Source organism: Carcharhinus amblyrhynchos, chromosome 28 (genome assembly GCF_965287045.1).
Source record: "Carcharhinus amblyrhynchos chromosome 28, sCarAmb.v2.hapA, whole genome shotgun sequence".
Taxonomy (NCBI): domain Eukaryota; kingdom Metazoa; phylum Chordata; class Chondrichthyes; order Carcharhiniformes; family Carcharhinidae; genus Carcharhinus; species Carcharhinus amblyrhynchos.
Genome location: NC_137351.1, coordinates 7,999,502 through 8,018,464, shown reverse-complemented (window position 1 = coordinate 8,018,464; position 18,963 = coordinate 7,999,502). Strand labels below are relative to the sequence as shown.

General features: G+C 43.3%; 1 protein-coding gene across 3 annotated transcripts in view; it reads left to right on the top strand.

Annotated features, from left to right (window-relative positions):
* chd2 (chromodomain helicase DNA binding protein 2) overlaps positions 1-18,963 on the top strand; it is a 108,395-nt gene that overhangs the window by 14,885 nt on the left and 74,547 nt on the right. Inside the window, exons 3-4 of one of the 3 annotated variants that reach the window (XM_080214240.1) lie at positions 13,796-14,018; positions 17,225-17,311. In XM_080214240.1, coding sequence (XP_080070366.1) covers positions 13,796-14,018; positions 17,225-17,311 — 310 coding nt within the window. Of the gene's footprint in view, positions 1-13,795; positions 14,019-17,224; positions 17,312-18,829; positions 18,959-18,963 lie in introns of those variants that run through there. The other 2 variants (XM_080214241.1, XM_080214242.1) reach the window with 2 other exon arrangements.

Below are 18,963 nucleotides of genomic sequence, written 5' to 3'. Positions count from 1 at the left end.
ACTGATGCAGACCCTCTAATCATGAAATATAGGAAGACAAAAACTAATGGGGCCTTTCATGCGATTAACCAGCCTCCCATTGTTTACTATTTTTGAACAATTGTGCAGTCGGTTTCCATTGAAGCATCAAATGTGTTTAGATGTTTTTGTGTATACAAATTGGGAAACATAAGATGGTTGGAAATACTTCTGTTAAGCAGAGTGCAGGTTAAATCAATCATCATGCATTGTTGGAAGTCGAGAGGTTTACAGGAAGGCACAAGCATTATTCAAACTCCCATCCTGGCAATGTGCAAGCTGGTTTATTTGCAGAATAGGGCAATGGCTGCGCCCTTATAAAATTTCTGTTTAACAAAGATGAGGGATACAAACTTTACAGTGCCCATCAAGTTTTTACATACCAGCCTTGGCCTCTGAGCCTTTCTGCCACACCACTTGATTGCTTTTGGCTTCAGCAATACACTTGAACTAATCCCTGAACCTTGTGCTCGTCATAGTAGTTAATTATAGGATCCCTACGGTACAGAAGAAGGCGACTCGGTCCATCAAGCTTGCACCAGTGACAATCCCACTAAGGCCCTATCCCTGTAACCCCACGTATTTACCCTGCTAATCCCTCTGATCCAAAGGGGCAATTTCTTAGCATAGCTAACCAACCTAACCTGCACATCTTTGGATTGTGAGAGGAAACCTACACCGGGAGAATGTGCAAATTTTGCACAAATCACCTGAAGCTGAATTGAAACTGGCTCGCTGGCACTGCAAGGCAGCAGTGCTAACCACTCTACAATCCTTACTCTCCGGCTGGTGGTGATCTTCTTGTGGCATGGTGGTTAGCACTGCTGCCTCACAGCACCAGGGACCCAGGTATGATTCTCAGCTTGGGCCACTTGCGGAGTCTGCATGTTCTCTTCATGACTGTTCCCTCCAGGTGTTCCGGTTCCCTCCCATGGTCTGAAAGATGTGCTGGTTAAGTGCATTGGCCATGTTAAATTCTCCCTCAGTTTACACAAACAGGTGCCTGAGTGTGACTAGGGGATTTTCACAGTATCTTCATTGCAGTGTTAATGTAAGCCTACTTGTGACACCAGTAAAATAAACCTTTTAATTATAAATTGTTTTCGGTTAGTCAAATGATGTTCAGACAAAACATATTAGGATATTTAACTGTGTTAGCTGTGGCACACAAATGCAAGTTGTTCTGCTAGCATTTGTGTAGTAAGTACATGGATGTTCTTCAGAACATCCATGCACTCATTGCCATCTGAGCAGTGATCATGGCTGGAATTGTCCATGTAACCTAGTGTCTTTTTGGCTGAAGTTGTGATTGGGTCTGTTTAGCTGCACTTGAACATCCATTTCAATTCTATTCCAATTGCAACTCAGTTTCATATTTCTATAAAATATTTCAACAAATAAAATCAGTCCTTGTCCGATAAATGACTCTTCCGCCAAAGTAATTAGCGAGAGTATGGGGTTTGATGCTGGGTCCTTTTTGGTTTTGAGGTGGAGACAGTTGAAGAAGTCTCACATTCTACTTTCAATTTCAAAAAAAAATTCATAGGAATGCCACCAAAATGATTGAATTTAAAAAGCTGAAATATCTTTGCAAATAATTATGATAGGGAAATATTTAATGCGTTGAGATCATGCATCTCAAAAGTTAATTATCCATTCAAGGTTTGGAGGCCGTTTAGTTGCTGCCTGTAGATTTTCCTACGTTATTCCTTGATGTGAGGCGTGCACCCTCAATTTCTGCACTGAACTATCTCTAAAATAACAGTTCTCAAGCTGCCACTGGACCATATGTACGGTGAACGTGGTGCTATATACACCACATCCATCCATTAAATGCACACTAATTTGGGGTTTTATGCTGCCTAGTCTTTTTTGAATAACTTTGATCTCATTCTTCCATAATTAATGAAATTTTAATACTCCCTGCATTAGAAGGCACTAACTCGCCCATTGGCCAGAGTGTCTGCTTGCTGTTCAACATTAGTGGCTTCACAGCAGAGGCTACTTGTATTAATCAAAGTTCACACTTGTGTCTTTCCCTACAGAGTTCACAGTGCTGTGATGAGAAATGGGATCCCTTGCTTGTATACAATCCCTACAGTGCAGAAGAAGCCATTTGGCCATTGAGTTTGCACCGATTCTCTGACAGTGTGTCTTATCCAAGCCCCCTCTCCTGCCCTATCCCTGTAACCCGATACAGTTACCATGGCTAATCCATCTAACTTGCACATCTTGGGACGTTTGGGACAGTTTAACATTGCCAATCCACCTCACCTGTATACCCTTGGACTGCAGGAGGAACCCGGAGGAAACCCATGCAGATGTAGGGAGAGTGTGTAAACTTCACACAGTCAGCCAAGGTTGGAACTAGGGTTCCTGGACCTGTGGGGACATCAATACTAACCACTTTACCACCATGGCACCCCTAATCCTGGGATGATGTTTTTTCTTCCTCTTTCCCTGCACTTTAGCTGGAGATAGTGAGAGAACTTGTGTCTGCACTGCTAGCTGAACATGCAGCCAGATTGAATCCGGAATGTGATCTGTACGGCTCATTTCCATATTGTCAACGCCTGGTGCTTTGGTTTAAATCTTGACAGTTTTTTTTTGTAGCGCACCCATCTGTGTCCTGTGGTTCTAGCTGTTGAGATAAGTCATCAGTCATCTCTGAGGAAGAGCGATGGTTTAGAAAAATGTGAATTCTTGGGAGTGGCAGAGAGAGAAAAGTGATTGACTCTTTGATTATGTGCAACCTGTAAATGCCTTCTGTGGGTCCTGTCATTGCAGTAAAGTCTGATGCAAGCGTGGAGTGGGTGTCCATGGAACCTGGAATTATGTTTGGGAGAACTTCTGCAGCTGTGCTGTCCTGTGGGCATGTTGGATGTTATGAGATAGCGCCAATGGCCCTCAAAACATGCTGAACCTAATTCAGTGCCTGCCTCCACTCAGACTGACTGACTGCAGTGTTTCTCAGGAGAAACACTGTATTGGCCTGCAATACAGAGGTTTGTGAGGCTCTTCTATGGGCTGTCTTTCTAAAGTTTGTCAGACCACCTTGATGTTGTTTTCCCTGAGAGAGTTCCCTGTAGAAAATCTGCGCATAGATTCTGTAATCATTGATGTGGGAGGTCTGGCATGTCCATCTAAGTTGAGTTTTCTGGATGGTGTTCCCCTTGCTGATCAGCCCAGCACGATAGAAGACCTCATTATTTGTGATCTTATCCATCAGAGTTCTCACGATGGACCAGGCATCTTTAGTGGAAACGGTCCAGATGTTTGATATGGCACTAATAGCACACCCAGGATTCTGCACCAAACAGCAGGGTGGTATGGACAGTGACCTGGTAGGGTTTGATTTTGAGACTGTTGCTGTTGGTGGTTGTGCCTCCTGTATCTTGCTGGTTGAAACGTAACTTTGGATGTGGAGACCATAGTTTTTGGCAATGCTTGGTGATTTGTTTGCCGTAGCTGGATGTCTTGTTGTAGTAGCTATTGGACGTTTATTTTTTCTCTCTAACTTTGTATAGGCATGTTTATGCCTCCAGTCATGTCTCTGGTGGTTGCTTTATGCATTGCAGCAAAGACCTGATTGAGGAGATGAGGAACCAGGATGTATTCATGTTATACACCTGGTTACCGCAAAGGCATTGGACATCTTGCACTAACACATCCAACCCTTCCATTGTGCAGTTGCCATGGGATTAGATATCAGCCTCCTTTTTATTGATGAGACGTTAACTGGGATCCTTCTGGTAAATAAGATGAACATTGCTTTCCAATCTCGGAATCTCAAAGAGCGAGAAAGGAATACTGGGTCACTGGGTACAGTGTTAATCATGGTTCATAGAATCCTACAGTGTAGAAAGAGGCCACTCAGCCCATTGCGTCTGCACCAACCACAATCCCACCCAGGTCCTATATCCATAACCCCATGCATTTACCCTAACTTAGTTCCCCTGACAGCAAGGGGCAATTTAGCATGGACAATCCACCCAATCCGCACAGCTTTGGACTGTGGGAGGAAACCAGAGGAAACCCACACAGTCATCCAAGCCAGGAATCGAACCTGGGTCCCTGGCGCTATGAGGCAGCAGTGCTAACTCCTGTGCCACCATGCTGCCCTTGGTTGCAAGAGAAAGCAGCACCAAATGGGCTTGTCCCTCCCACAAATGAATGTTAGGTTTGATAGAAGCCAGGCTGTTGCTTTATGAATAAAATAAACCTCTTTATAATTGTAATTTACAAAACAACAAGAATAAAAGGGCTAGCTGGCGGGATTCATGAAGGCCTCCTTGGGCCACGGAGTTGGATGTCGAAGCCGTTGAGTGTTTCTCAACATCCCATACAGTTTGGAGCAGGGAAATCTCAGTCTTTTGATTGGGTAGTGGTGCAGTTCTGAAATGGTGGAAGCAGAATGCTTTAAAATGGCGATCGGACTTGGCACAATACCAAGATCCAGGGAACTTTCTGGAACTGTAACAGTTTGAGCTTCAGTGCTGCCATCTTGTAGCCATGGGAAGAAACAGCCAGACCTACAATAACAGGTTTATCGTTGGGGTGACATTTCAGGACAAATGGGAGACTGTCTTAAACATTTCAGTTTTGATGAATTCTTATTTAAATGTTTATTTATAATAAAGTTATTCAGACAATAGTCAATATTTTGCTCCGGGTAGTAAATCTTTTTAGAGAAACTCAAGCCTATGACTGGTTTAATCACTTTTTTTCTTGTGAGATCGATTGAAATCTTCACATTTTGTGAAGGCACCATTAACCTCTCCTCAGATTCAGTGCTTTAATAACAAATTTATTTTTCTGAAAAGCAGTTAATCCTATTCAGAGCTGCGTCGAGCATCTGCTGCCCCATGCAGTGTTGTGCTGTGCGTATTCCTGTCACCAGAGGGTATTCTGGCTGAAGGATGTTTATATCTTCCCTTGTGCCTTGTCCTGTGCTGTGAACTAAAAAATCAGAATGTTATTTAAATTGTACAAAATCAATTTCTAACTTCTAATATATTGAAACTCTTCTGTGCAATTTAAAATGCCTCGAAATATTTTCTGTTGTCCAGAGTGATTGAAGCACCACAGCATTATTTGTGTGTTGAGGATCAGAAACTACTGTAAATATTGATTTTTGGAAATGTTATTTGCATTATTCCACATTTTAACAATTTCAGAAATACTGATGCTTCTGTACAGCAGTATTCAGTTTTGAGCTTTTTGGTTAAATTGGAGCAGACTTGCACTTGCTTTTGTCAGACCATGAGTGAAGTATTTTTGGATATGTACTTTCCAGTTTTTACAATTGGCTGTTGCTCTGCTGTGCTTTGTAAATAATGGCCATTAACTCCATTTTTATTTTGTTGAGCTGAAGCCTGTTTTTGTGCGAGTCCATGACCCTACCTCCAATCCCTTGCCATCAGGGGAAACATGAATCTTAAGCAGGAGCAGAAACCCTGGCTGATTTCTCCTGTTCTTTGTCCCAGGGTATTTGAACTAATTGTTACTAATTATCATTAAAATTGAAGATTAAGTTATTTTAGACGCAAAGATTTTCCATTTCTGTATGGCTTCATTTGAAGGGGGAAAATAGCCTCAAAATCTGGACTCTGGCTCTTAAGATTTATTCTAAATTTGTTTTGGTTTAGATTTTAATTTTGGTGGTAAGCTTCAGCAGGGTTACAGCCGTAGCATTTAATTGTGACAGTGTGCTTTATTGTAATTATGGTGTACTATTTCTTGGTTTTAATGAAACCAAAAGTATGGCCTGGAGCTACAATTCAGTTTGTATGCTGATAATCAGGCCCCATCTGGTCTACTGCTGGGTAGCAGTGTGACACAGTGGTTAGCACTGCTGCCTGACAGTGCCAGGGATCTAGGTTCAATTCCGGCCTCAGGTCACCGTCCGAGTGGAGTTCGCACATTCTCCCTGTGTTGGCGTGGGTTTCCTCCGGGTACTCCGGTTTCTACCCGCAGTGTGCAGCTTAGTTTGATTGACCATGCTAAATTGTCCGTTAGTGTCAGAGGATTAACGGGGTACATACATGGAGTACAGGGATAGGGCCTGGGTGGGATTGTTGTGGGTGCAGGCTGAATGGCCGCCTCCTGCACTGTAGGGATTTTATGAATATATTGTGAATATTGAATATTGTGCCCCAGTCTCAGCCATTGCAATTTTTTAAATCTGATTTTGATTAATTAAATTAAAATAAAATCATGAGGAAATTAACAAAGCTAGATCATATTGGCCCAAGAGAGTGAAACTACTTGAACATCAGCGAGGAAAGGCAAATTGCATTCATAATATAATTATGAAGGATGGTCCCCTCCGCCCAGCCAATTTGTCCTGATTTTAAAAGCTATTGTCTGCCCCTCTTCATACTTTGGAGACAACTGATAAATTATTCGCTTGTAATTTCATTATACAAGAACTCTGTTTCTTTTCATGCGTTGGAGACGAGAAGCATTTTGTCAAGCCAAATTTAAAGCCATGCACAAGCACTGCCATTTGGGAAATTACATCAGTATCTTGTGCAAAATAATGACACAATTTCCTCTCTTTGGGCACCTGGCTCTTTAAGGATTTAAACACAGCTCCTTAAACTCAGTTCAAGCTTAAATATGACACATGCTATCTCATTGCTGCTCAATTAGCATTAATTACCTCCCTCCTCCTGAGAATCAGGCTTTTAATCATTAAATTGAGTTGTGGCATCTGAATTAGCGGGTTTTGGATCTTATTTGTGCAGTACCTGCTTGTGACTTGGAAAAGTAATTTCCACCCCAATCCTCCTCAAACTCCGTGTCAAGTTTTATTACTTTCCTTTTTTTTAAAATCTGAAATGCATCACATTTTATTTGTAATTTGTGTGTGTGTGGGAGCAGCCACTGGAGCTTTCACCCCCCCACGAGTGACTCAGCCACTAGGTATGAGTAAATCAACTAAATGGATCTGTACATCCAGCCTAGTTTTTCACCAGCTGGTGCAGCTTTTCTGCTAGGGGAGCATTTATAAAAGCCACCAGTAACAGACTAGGGGTAGTAGGTTGCTTCTACAGCCTAGTTTCAATTGGATTCAGCATACCAGAGAGAATGTGGCACATGTATAGCGATACACATGCTGTGGATACATTTTGTGTTTTTAAGAGTATCTATAGCAGCGTCCCTGGGGGCTCTGAGCACTCGGGTTTAATAACACAGAATATTGAGACAATACAAAAAGGGGAGGACATTCAGCCCCTCACTATCTGTGTTGGCTCTTTGGTGGAAGATTTGATCTGTCCCATTTCCTAATGTGAAAGGAATCAATGTGGATGCTGGAAATTTGAGATTAAAAACAAACATCTGCAAGTACTCAGCAGGCCTGACAACATCTGTGGAGAAATTAGAAACTGACTGAATATGTCAGGACACTTCCCCTGGAATTCTAATTTTTTTAATCTCCATTAAGTATCTATCCAATTCCCTTCTGAATGATATTGTTGAATCTGCTTCTATCATCTTATTGGGAAGTGAATTCCAGATCATGGTCACTGTGTTCTTAAAAATAGAAGTTGCATCCCTTCACCCTGGGATTCACTTTAAATCTGTTCTTTGGTTGTCAACCATCTCACTCGTGAGATTTCCCCGTCCGTTCTCATCAATTATTGTGTCCACAGTAAGATCCTACAAATTCTGCCATGATTGAATGGCGGAGCAGACGCGATGTGTTGACTGGTCTAATTCTGCTCCTTATGTCTTATGGTCTAATGGAATGATTGGGATAGCTAATCTATTCTTTATGACAATGGTTGAGAAAGGAATGACAATCACAGCACTGGAGAAAGCATCCTCGTTTACCATGGAATAGTTAACGTCTAAACTACTGGATCAAGTAGGTGAAGTTTAGTTTACAGCTGCAGTTCTCAAAACTGATCCACAAGGGCCTTGGCGAATGGCCCACAGGGTGATTCAGGATGTGATGCACCACAGCCGAGGCCAGATGAGAGAACAGGTCAGAGCGCTCATCCCCGTCACATGTGGGCCGTTACAACACTGGATTGGTTCCCACATGCATGGGAGTTGTCATGAATGTAAGCAGGAACAAGCAAGCTTTATGTTACTGTACAAAGCACAGCTGCCCGATTGGATCTTCAGTAGCTGTGAAGCTGAACACCTGAAGGATGAAGTGTCTGAACATGGTACTGAAGCTCCTTAGCTTGGAGCCAGACTTTTTAAAATTCACTCAAGGGATGTGGGCTTTGCTGGCTTGGCCTGGATTCATTCCTCATCTCGTTGCCCTTGAGAAGGTGGTGCTGAGCTCCCTTCTTGAATTGCTGCAGTCTATATGGCATAGGTACATCCACAGTGCTGTTAGGAAAGGAGTTACAGGTTTTTGACCCAGTGACAGTGAAGGAACGGTGATGCAGTTCCAACTCAGGATGGCTTGGAGGGGAAATTGCAGGTGGTGATGTTCCCATGCACCTGATGCCCTTGTCCATGTAAATGGTAGTGGGTTTGTAAGTACTTTTTATGGAACCTTGGTGAGTTGCTGCAGTACATCTTGTAAATGGTAGACACTGCTGCTGCTTTGCGTCAGTGGTGAAGAGGGTGAATGTTTGTGGATGGCATGCCGATCAAACAGGCTGCTTTGTCGGGGAGTGTCAAGTTTCTTGCGTGTTGTTGGAGTTGCACTCACCCAGGAAAATGGAGAAAATTGCATCACACTCCTGGCTTGTGTTTTGCAGATTGTGGGCAGGCTTTGGGGAGTCAGGGGGTGAGTTACCCGCCACAGGATTCCTAGTATTTGACCCGTTCTTGTAGCCACTGTGTTTATCTAGCTAGTCCAGTTCAGTTGTCTAGTCAGTGATAAACCACCACCACCACCACCAAGGTGTTGAGGATGGGTGATTAAGCGATGATATTGCCGGTGAATGTCACGCCTTATGGATGTGTCATCAAAACTAGCACCAATAATGAGTTTTTTGTGGTAGAGAGTGAAAGCAGGTGGGGTAGGACCAGTAGGTGATCCACTGGGTTTTTTTTGCCTCATCTAAACCGTCAGCAGATGAAAACATTTAAGGAACAAATGATTCCAAATGTAATGAAGGACTACACTTCCTACAATGTTGCACTCCCTCAATATTGTACTGTAGTATAAACCTGAGTTATGTACTGAAGCCCTGAATTCTGGTTTAAAATCACTACAGTGGGGTCCCAAGATAAAGCAATTAAAAATGACAACATAACTCCAAAGTCAGGTTTTGATTTGGCCGTAAAGAGATGTTTGAGACAGCAAAGGACATTGCCTCAGACCCCATTACTGTGTTACTGTGTGCATTGGTGTGCAAACTAGTTTTATAAAGACGAGGACATCATTTGAGCCTGTTACTTCTATAGTTGGTCAGTTGGTCACTTACTCACACACACAATATAATTTAAATTGCTGCCCAGTAATTTGGTCTTATTTGGCCTCAGTTGTCTCTACTGGATTCACGAAAACCTCCTCCCACCTCTTTTCCTCTAACCCCATCAATGTGTCCTTCTACAAGTATCTGCTTCATGTTTATCCAGCTTTTATTGAAGTGCACCCACGCTACTCATCTCAACTATAATTTTTGTAGCAAGTTCGACATATTTTATAGTCTGTGTAAAGAAGCTCTCCTGAATTCATTATTGGATTTATTAGTGACCATCTTATATTTATGGCGCTGAGTTTGGGTCCTGTTCATGAATGGAAACATCATCTTTCAGGTTAAACCATTTCATTAATTTAAAGACCCCAATCTAGTCGTCCTTTCAGCATTCTCTAGGGACAGGCACTGAGTCTGTTCAACTTTCCTGATATGTCTCAGCTCTCCATTCTGATATCTTTGAAGTGGACCAGTTTTGCGTCTTCTCTGCTGCCTCAACGTCAATTTTATCATATGGAGACCAGAACTCATCACAGTACTCCCGAGAGTGGGCTGTACAGTTTGAACAGGCGACCTCTTCTATCCTGCTAGAAGTGAACCCTGGTGTTTTGCTTTGTTTTTTTCTTTCATTTAGCCTTATTTGCACCACAACTTGTGATCTGTGCATCTGATGGTTTAATTTTCCATCCCACGTTGACCCCTGCTGTGCTTGGCCTGTTGCACTGCTCCACTGAATCACATAGCAAGCTTTTGATGAGCATACTAAGCTCATCTTTTGATTAGGCACTTTACAGCCTTTTGGACTTGACGTTGAGTTGGGCAATTTCAGAATGTAGCCCCTCTCCCCCAATTTTGGTTTTGTGTGTAGTGTTATGATTTTGTTCTTTTCAGGTATTAACAGATCATTATTCTGCAGCTCACACTTCCCCTAGACCTTGTCCCATTACTCCGCTCACTTTTACCCTGCACCACAAAGCCTTCGGTTATTTAATCTCTCCTGTCTTCCTCCCTATCATGGATCTTCCTCTTTGCTTTCCAGAACCTTCCCCTTTCAATTTTTTTAATTCATCATGGGACATGGGTGTAGCTAGCTGTCCATCCTAGTTGTCCTTAAACTGAGTGGTTCGCTCGACTACTTGAAGGCAGTTGAGAGTCAACCACGTTGCTGTAGCCCTGGAATCACGTGTAGGCCAGACCAGGTAAGGGCGGCAGGTTTCCTTCCATAAAGGAAATCTGTGAACCAGATGGGCTTTTTCCAAAAATCGACAATAGTTCCGTGGTGGTCAGTAGATTCTTAATTCCAGATATTTTTTATTAATTCAAATTCCACCATCTGTTACGTGGTTGGATTTGAACCCGGGTCTCAAGAACATTTGCTGAGTTCCTGGAATAATAGTCCAGTGATAATGCCACTGGGCAATCACCTCCCCAGTATAACAGGTTTGCTTGAAACCTGTTACATTTCTTAAGCTTTCCCCATTCCGATGAAAAGAGGTCATCCTGAAACATTAAATGGGTTTTTGTATCCACAGGTGCTGCCAGACCAGCTGAGAGTTTCCAGTATATCCTGTTTTTCTTTCAAATTTACAGCATCTGCAGTGTTTTGCAGATCCTACGTGGCAATATTTGACTTGTTCCTATTCTTTTCTCCAGGATGTGGTTGATAAAAGGAGTGTCTTTCTCAGGCTTATTAATTTTTAAACAACGTGCTGCTGGTTTTCCCATAATATTGCTGGTGGACAAAAATAAGAGCCCTCCCTATAACCGTATATCTGTATGTCTTAGCTAGTTTTCCTCTTTGCCTCCTGTTTTCTTTTCCTGTCTAGTTTTTTTCCCACTTTTTTTCTGCTTTCTTCACCCACTCTCTCTGGGTCTACTCATTGGCTTTCTCTCCCTATCTCCCCCTCTTCCCCTGTGTTTCCTCTCCACTGCTTTTTCCCAACACCCCCCCCCCCCTGCATGTAGTAATTTCTTTCCTTCAGTTTGCCTGTAGATCCTGGTTCCGCCCCCCCACCCCCCAATTCGCATTTGGGATTTCATCCAGGCTAAGCTTTGCCTGGTTTAGGATCAGAGGCACAACACAGATCAGGTTTGCAGCATAAAATCTGCATTTCATGATGGAATCCTTGCCAAAGGTGGGGAGGCAGTGATGTAGTGGCACAGTAGTTAGCAGTGCTGCCTCATGGTGCCAGGGATCTGGCTTCGATTCCAGTCTTGGATCACGGTGTGGAGTTTGCACATTCTTCTCGTATCTGCATAGGTTTCCTCTGGATGCTCCGGTTTCCTCCCACAGTCCAAAAATGTGCGGGTTAGGTTGATTGGCCATGCTAAATTGCCTTTAGTGTCAGAGGGATGTCAGGGAGATTAGTAGGGTACGTACGTGAGGTTACCGGGGTGGGGTAGGGCCTGTGTGGGATTGCTGTTGGTGCAGGCTCGATGGACCAAATGGCCTCATTCTGCACTGTAGGGATTCTTTTATCAATGGACTCGTAATCCAGAGACCCAGATAATGCCCTGGGGACCCGGGTTCAAATCCCACCATGGAATTCAAAGTCTGATGACCGTGAAACCATTACCTATGATAAAAACTCATCTGGTTCACCATCCTTTCGAGATGGAAATCTGTCGTCTTTATTAAGTCTGGTCTACGTGTGACTCCAGATCCACAGCAATGTGGTTGACTCTGAGATGCCCTCTGGGATGGGTAATAAATGCTGGCCCAGCCAGCGACACCCACGTCCTATGAGCTAATAAAAAAATAGAAATTGTGGCTGAAATGCACATATCCATTAATTAAGATGTGGACTGACTGGTATCTGCGGCATTGGTATCTGCTTATTACTACAAACCTGGTGACATCCACTGTCTGTAGTCACATTTAGAACATAGAACATAGAACATTACAGCGCAGAACAGGCCCTTCGGCCCACGATGTTGCGCCGACCAGTTACAAAAACAATGACCCACTAGCCTATACCAATCCCTTTTCGTCCATAAACCTATCCAGTGATCTCTTAAACGCCCCCAAACTAGACGCATTTACAACTGCAGCAGGCAGGGCATTCCAATCCCTCACCACCCGCTGGGTAAAGAACCTACCCCTGACATCCGTCCTGTAGCTACCCCCCCTTAATTTAAAGCCATGCCCCCTCGTGCTAGCTTTCTCCATCCGAGGAAAAAGGCTATCACTATCCACCCTATCTAAACCTCTAATCATCTTATATGTTTCAATAAGATCCCCTCTTAGCCGCCTTCTTTCCAACGAAAACAACCCTAGATCCCTCAGTCTCTCCTCATAGGACCTCCCCACCATACCAGGCAACATCCTAGTAAACCTCCTCTGCACCCTCTCCAACGCCTCCACATCCTTCTTGTAATGCGGGGACCAGAACTGCACACAGTACTCCAAGTGCGGCCGCACTAGAGTAGTGTACAGTTGCAACATTACACTGCGACTCCTAAATTCAATCCCCCTACCAATAAACGCCAAGACACCGTACGCCTTCTTGACAACCTTATCTACTTGATTCCCAACTTTCAGGGATCTATGTACACACACACCTAGATCCCTCTGTTCATCCACACTATTCAAAGTCCTCCCGTTAGCCCTATACTCGACACATCTGTTGCTCCTACCAAAGTGAATTACCTCACACTTCTCCGCATTAAATTCCATCCGCCACCTCTCGGCCCAGCTCTGCAACCTATCTAAGTCTCCCTGCAGACTATGACACCCTTCCTCACAATCTACCACACCTCCAACTTTGGTGTCATCAGCAAATTTACTAATCCACCCAACTATACCCTCATCCAGATCATTAATAAAAATTACAAACAACAGTGGCCCCAAAACAGATCCCTGAGGCACACCACTCGTAACTGCACTCCATGATGAATATTTACCATCCACCACCACCCTCTGTCTCCTATCTGATAGCCAATTCCTGATCCAACTTCCTAGATTACCCACAATCCCATACATCTGCATTTTCTGCAGAAGCCTACCATGGTGAACCTTATCGAACGCCTTACTAAAATCCATGTATACCACGTCAACTGCCTTACCCCCATCCACCTCTTTGGTCACCTTCTCAAAAAACTCAATAAGGTTAGTAAGGCACGACCTACCTGCTACAAAACCATGCTGACTATTTCTAATCAATTCATTTAGTGTTAATAGAAACCTACTTGTGACACTAATAAAAATAATAAAATTCATTAATGGGTACTAGATTTTAACTTTTATTTTTAGTTCGTTTTCTAATGAGTACTTGGGGCAGGGTGTTTGGGGGGTGGCTTGAGGTGGAAAGAGCCAAATCAGGCTGTAAATGAGAGTATGTGTGGAGTGACCTGGCTGTGCTCATCCTCTGTTTTCTACTTTTCAGCAACTCAGCTTCAGAAGAATCCAACCACTCCGCCTCGGGATCGGAATCGGGCAGCCAGTCGGAGAGTGAACAAGGGAGTGAGTCCAATAATAGTAGTTCGGAATCATCAGAGTCCCAGTCTGAATCAGAATGTGAATCTGCTGGGTCCAAGTTACAGCAGGCAGCTGCGGAGAACAAGGACAAGCCATTGAGTAAGAAGGAGAGGATAGCTGATGTAAAAAAGGTACCTTTTAGACAATGGACAGGAACTTGTTTCCTCTGCTGTAATTCAAGTCCCAGAGCTTTGTAGCTTGATTTACCCTTCAGTATGTGACTGGGTTAGAGGTGCCTTTCCTTACATTACTTATGGAGCCTTTTGCGTTTAGTATATTCCAATAAAAGCTAGGATCTCACAATAGGACTGTGATGAAAACTCACTGAAATCACAATGACGTTGTCACATGTTGGACACAGAAGAAAAATTGAACAAAATGACTTTGGTTTGAGAAATCAAGTTGCGGTCTTCTCAAACTTGAGTCTGCAAGTAAGAATGTGGAGACCCTAATTGTTGGGAGCCCCAGGGGGAGGGACAAGTCTCATTATCCAGTTATGTTCTTTCCACCCACTGGGCAGAAGTTTGATTCTCCGCCTACTAGAAGTTGACAGGCACGTTCTGTAATCCTAATAACTATAAGCTTTTTGGTACAAGCTCTCTCTTCTGATTTCAGCTAAAAGTTTGAGTAACATCATAATGCCAGTTAGAACTCACTTCGTTCTTGCTCAGTAAATGTGGCCCTGACACATACATTTCGTGTTGCACCTTTGGTGCCAGGAATGCTGTCCATTGATATCATTGATAAATCCTGAATGAGGGAAAGTGCTTGAATGATTGAAGCAATTCCCCAGGTTTGAAGAGTTGTGAGTGGCCACACAACATTTGGACTGGAAACGGAAATTAGGAGAAGAGAGTTTTGGTCTCTTCTTTGATCCCACCCCATCCCCTCTGGAAAGCCTCCTTTTATCAACTTGGCTATGTTCTGACATGAAGTATAATCACCTGGATGAATGATATGCAGTTGACGCTTAACCCTCACCCTCGGCAACCCGTTAAGGAGTAAATGCATCAGCAAGAGTTAACATTCTTGAAGAGAGGGGAGGAGATGGGGGTGGGGTGAGATATCATTAAGTAAGCAGGGCAGTGTTACTATGCATCCTTTGTAATGTGATAATCAGAACATTCGAACTAGGAGTAGGCCATTTGGCCCCTTGAGCTTGCTCCACCATTCAGTAAGATCACAGTTGATCTTTTCATGGACTCAGCTCCATTTATTCGCCCGCTCACCATAACCCTTAATTCCTTTACTGTTCAAAAATCTATCTTTGCCTTAAAAACATTCACCGAGGTAGCTTCAACTGCTTCACTGGGCAAGTAATTCCACAGATTCACAACCCTTTGTGTGAAGAAGTTCCTCCTCAACTCAGTCCTAAATCTGCCCCCCCTTATTTTGAGGCTATGCCCCGTAGTTCTGATTTCACCCACCAGTGGAAACAACCTCCCTGCTATCTTATCTATTCCCGTCAAACTTCTCTATGTTTCTATAAGATTCTCCCCCTCTCTCTCCCCTCTTCTGTCTCTCCCACAGCCACCAACCCCCCCCCCCCCCCTCCCTCGCCCGCTGCCCCCAGTCATCTAAATTCCAATGAGTATAGTCCCAAATTTACTCAGTTTGTCCTCATTAGCCAACCCCTTCAACTCCGGAATTGACCTAGTGAATCTCCCCTGCACCCTTTCCACTGCCAGTATATCTTTCCTCAAGTAAAGAGACCAGAATTGTGCACAGTACTCTAGGCGCGGCCTCACCAGCCCTTATACAGCTGCAACATAACCTCCCTGTTTTTAAATTCCATCCTCTTAGCAACGAAAGCACACGCAAACCAACTTTTTGTGGTCTTACTGGCATAATAGCAGAATCAAGAAACAGTCTTTAGAGACTCCTTAAAATAACACTTGCATATCTCTACCACCGTACATTGAAGTGCCCTGAAAATGTTCAGACCTGTTTTCTTTTGTATGTCAGTAGGACATTCTATACCAATAGCATTCTCCAAACAGAGTAGAGATGCACGACCAATTAGTATTCTGCATTACTCTAAGTGTTCTTTGTAAAGGTAGTGATGGTGGGAAAATGTCACATGGCTCATTCGCTCAATAATGTCAACCATATTTTTCCAAAGGAAGCACACCATTTTTGTCTTGGTGACTTCTCCAATGTTATAGTACATGAATGTTGCACTTCACTCATGGTAAGAGCATTAATGGGAACTGTATGAATTGCTTCTCTTCATTTGCCACTGGAAATTGTTGGCCGAGTCTTTGCGTTTAATATTGAAACCCAGGTTCAGTCACCCAACAACAGTCATTGTCCACTCTGTTCAATCTTGTTGATGCCTGCACTTGACCAGTGACCCTTCACATTGATTTCCCATTGTTGCAATGCAAACCCCTGCCTCTGAAAGTTGGCGTGAGCAGTCACAGGCAGTGTGGGGTTTGGGGAGCTGAGAGGGGGGCGATTTGTGAATCGGGGTTCATTGGCTGGTGTGCTTTTCTTAATTTGGATTTCTTATTTGTTGCAACGCGAGGAGAGAAGCTACGGCAATTTTCCACATTTCACGTGAAGTCGGTCGCTTTCTCCAAAGGTTGATCCAGCTAGAAGAGAGGGGTTATTGAAAGGAGTCCAAAAACTGACGTGCGCCTGAACGCTCACCAAACTAAGATTCAACGTTTTTTAAAACAAAATGGTTTCAGGAGTATTTGGAGTGGATCCCCTCTTGTTTTTCTATCAGTAATATATTCCATCATTTGGATTTCAAAGAAGTAGTGGTAGGAATTTGCATGGAATAATGGCTTCCCAAGCTAGCCTGTGAGTGAAATGTAACGGCAGAAGTGATAGTTTTACACTGTGACCAGTTGCCGATACAGTTGCAGATTTTGATCATCCAAGCTTGGCTTGTATATGGAGAGAGTACATTGAGCTTGTATTGTAGCCAAATACTTGTGATGGTAATGATTTTCTGAGTTTAAAACACAGCATTAAGCGTAATAGCTTTCAAGCAAGTTTTCCTGTACCTCACTGATTTGGTGTAGTATTTAAATATTTGTCTGGTGTATTATTTTGTGGATTTTTTTTAAAGTTATTCGGATCCCAGAAGCATATCAGTATGTGCAACAGTTGATGTTAATCCTTTGTTTTCATAGTAGAACTGTTTTACTTGAAGGTATAAATAGATTTAAATAGGAATTTCTCAACCATTTTTTAAAAATCCTACTTTAAACCGTGCTTTTGTTAATTTTCTAACTAAGACGTGTTTTTTTTAATTTTTCTAGTAAATTCTAGTATAATTAAAGTGGTGGGAGGGTGCAGGCCTTATGATGGTCTGTTTATATTGCAGATGTGGGAAGAATATCCAGATGTTTATGGGGTTAGGAGGTCAAACCGCAGCAGACAGGAACCGACTCGACTTAACGCTGGACCTGAGGTGAGTAGCGGAGAAACTAAGTATTTAAAAGCCAAGCATTCAGTGACCACCTTCATACTGGCAGCAGCATACCATCATTCCCACATTCCTGAGAAGGTTCTGTCCCTGCAGCAGTTTTCAAAATGGATCGGGATTTTCCTGACATGCTGTAGCAAATCAAAGCGTTGCGCAACATTGTTAATGTAGAATGCCAGTGTAAATGTTTTATACAAGTCAGGAATTGCAGCAATAATGTACTTGAGGGCCTGTAGCTAAAGACTTTTGATTTAATCCATTCTTCCCAGGGTAGATTGAATTTCCTTCATCCGCACCCTGTCCACCACCATCAAACCTGTTCATGCAGTTTCACGCTTGTGAAGGGTCAGCACGGGTCACAGTGGTTAGCATTGCTGTCTCACAGCGCCAGGGACCTGGGTTCGATTTCCCAGCTTGGGTCACTGTCTGTGTGGAGTTTGCACGTTCTCCCCATGTCTGTGTGGATTTCCTCTGGAGGTGCTCCAGTTTTCTCCCGCACTGCAAAGATGTGCAGGTTAGGTGGATTGGCCATGCTAAATTGACCCCGGTGTCGGGGATTACGGGAATAGGGCCTGGGTGGGATTGTGGTCGGTGCAGACTTAATGGGCCAAACGGCATCCTTCTGCACTGTAAGGATTCTATGATAAACTGTTTCACAGGAATTGGTATTGTGTTCTCTTGATTCTAACCTCTCAAGTAACCATATTGTTTACGTAGAACTAGACTCCGTGTGCTTTGACTGCCAGAAACCTGGCTGACCTCCCTTGTTTTCTCAGTCGAAGAAGGTGCTGAGGCCAATTGATTTGACCTGATTGCAATCCACTTCCTCAACATGGGCAGAGATTGAGCACGAGACCCCTCCCCGCCTCACTTCCCCAAAGGCCTGTACAATACAGTTAACATTGTGCAATACAAGTCACTGAACTTTCATAGTGATCATTATCATGGGTGTTGAGGCAAAGAGCAGCTGAAGTTGGTTCTAAATCCAGGGTCACCATTCCTGAGTTAGATAATTAAATACAGATTTTACTTCAGTTTCTCATTGAGAGATAAGCTAATCTGCCAGCAAGCTCAAAATCCTCCTCCTCTTCCAGTAAGTACAGCATTCCTCAGGGAATTGCGTAGTCATCCTCTTGAGTGAACAGTTGTTTGAGTGAGTCATCATTGAAACATGTCAAGGGCAAGGGGGTGTAAACCTTTTAATGGAAGGGAAGAAACATCTGCCTAAGTAATACAGTTCTACTCTGAAGCACCTCCTCACTGTGAAATGTATGGGACACTAATAACTTTAATACCTTCTATTGATAAGTGCCAATTTGCCTCATCGACGCATGGATCTCTGGATCCTCTCTGCTTAATGCTTGCCTCATTTTTTTTGTGTGGCATTTCTATAGCACCTCAGGACATCCCAAGGAGCTTCCTGTGCACCAAGTTACTCTTGAAGTGCAGTCACTGTTATGTAGTTTACTGTTCTGCACAGATCTGCTTCTTTTACAGTCTGCCTTTCAGCGAAGTAGTTGGGCGAATTCTTAAGTAATTTTCTGAGGGCTCATCCCATGTCAAGTTCACCTGACCTGCCTGAATCAAATGACTGAAGAATTTATTCCCAGTCGTGGGGAAAGTTGCTTGTTGGTAAA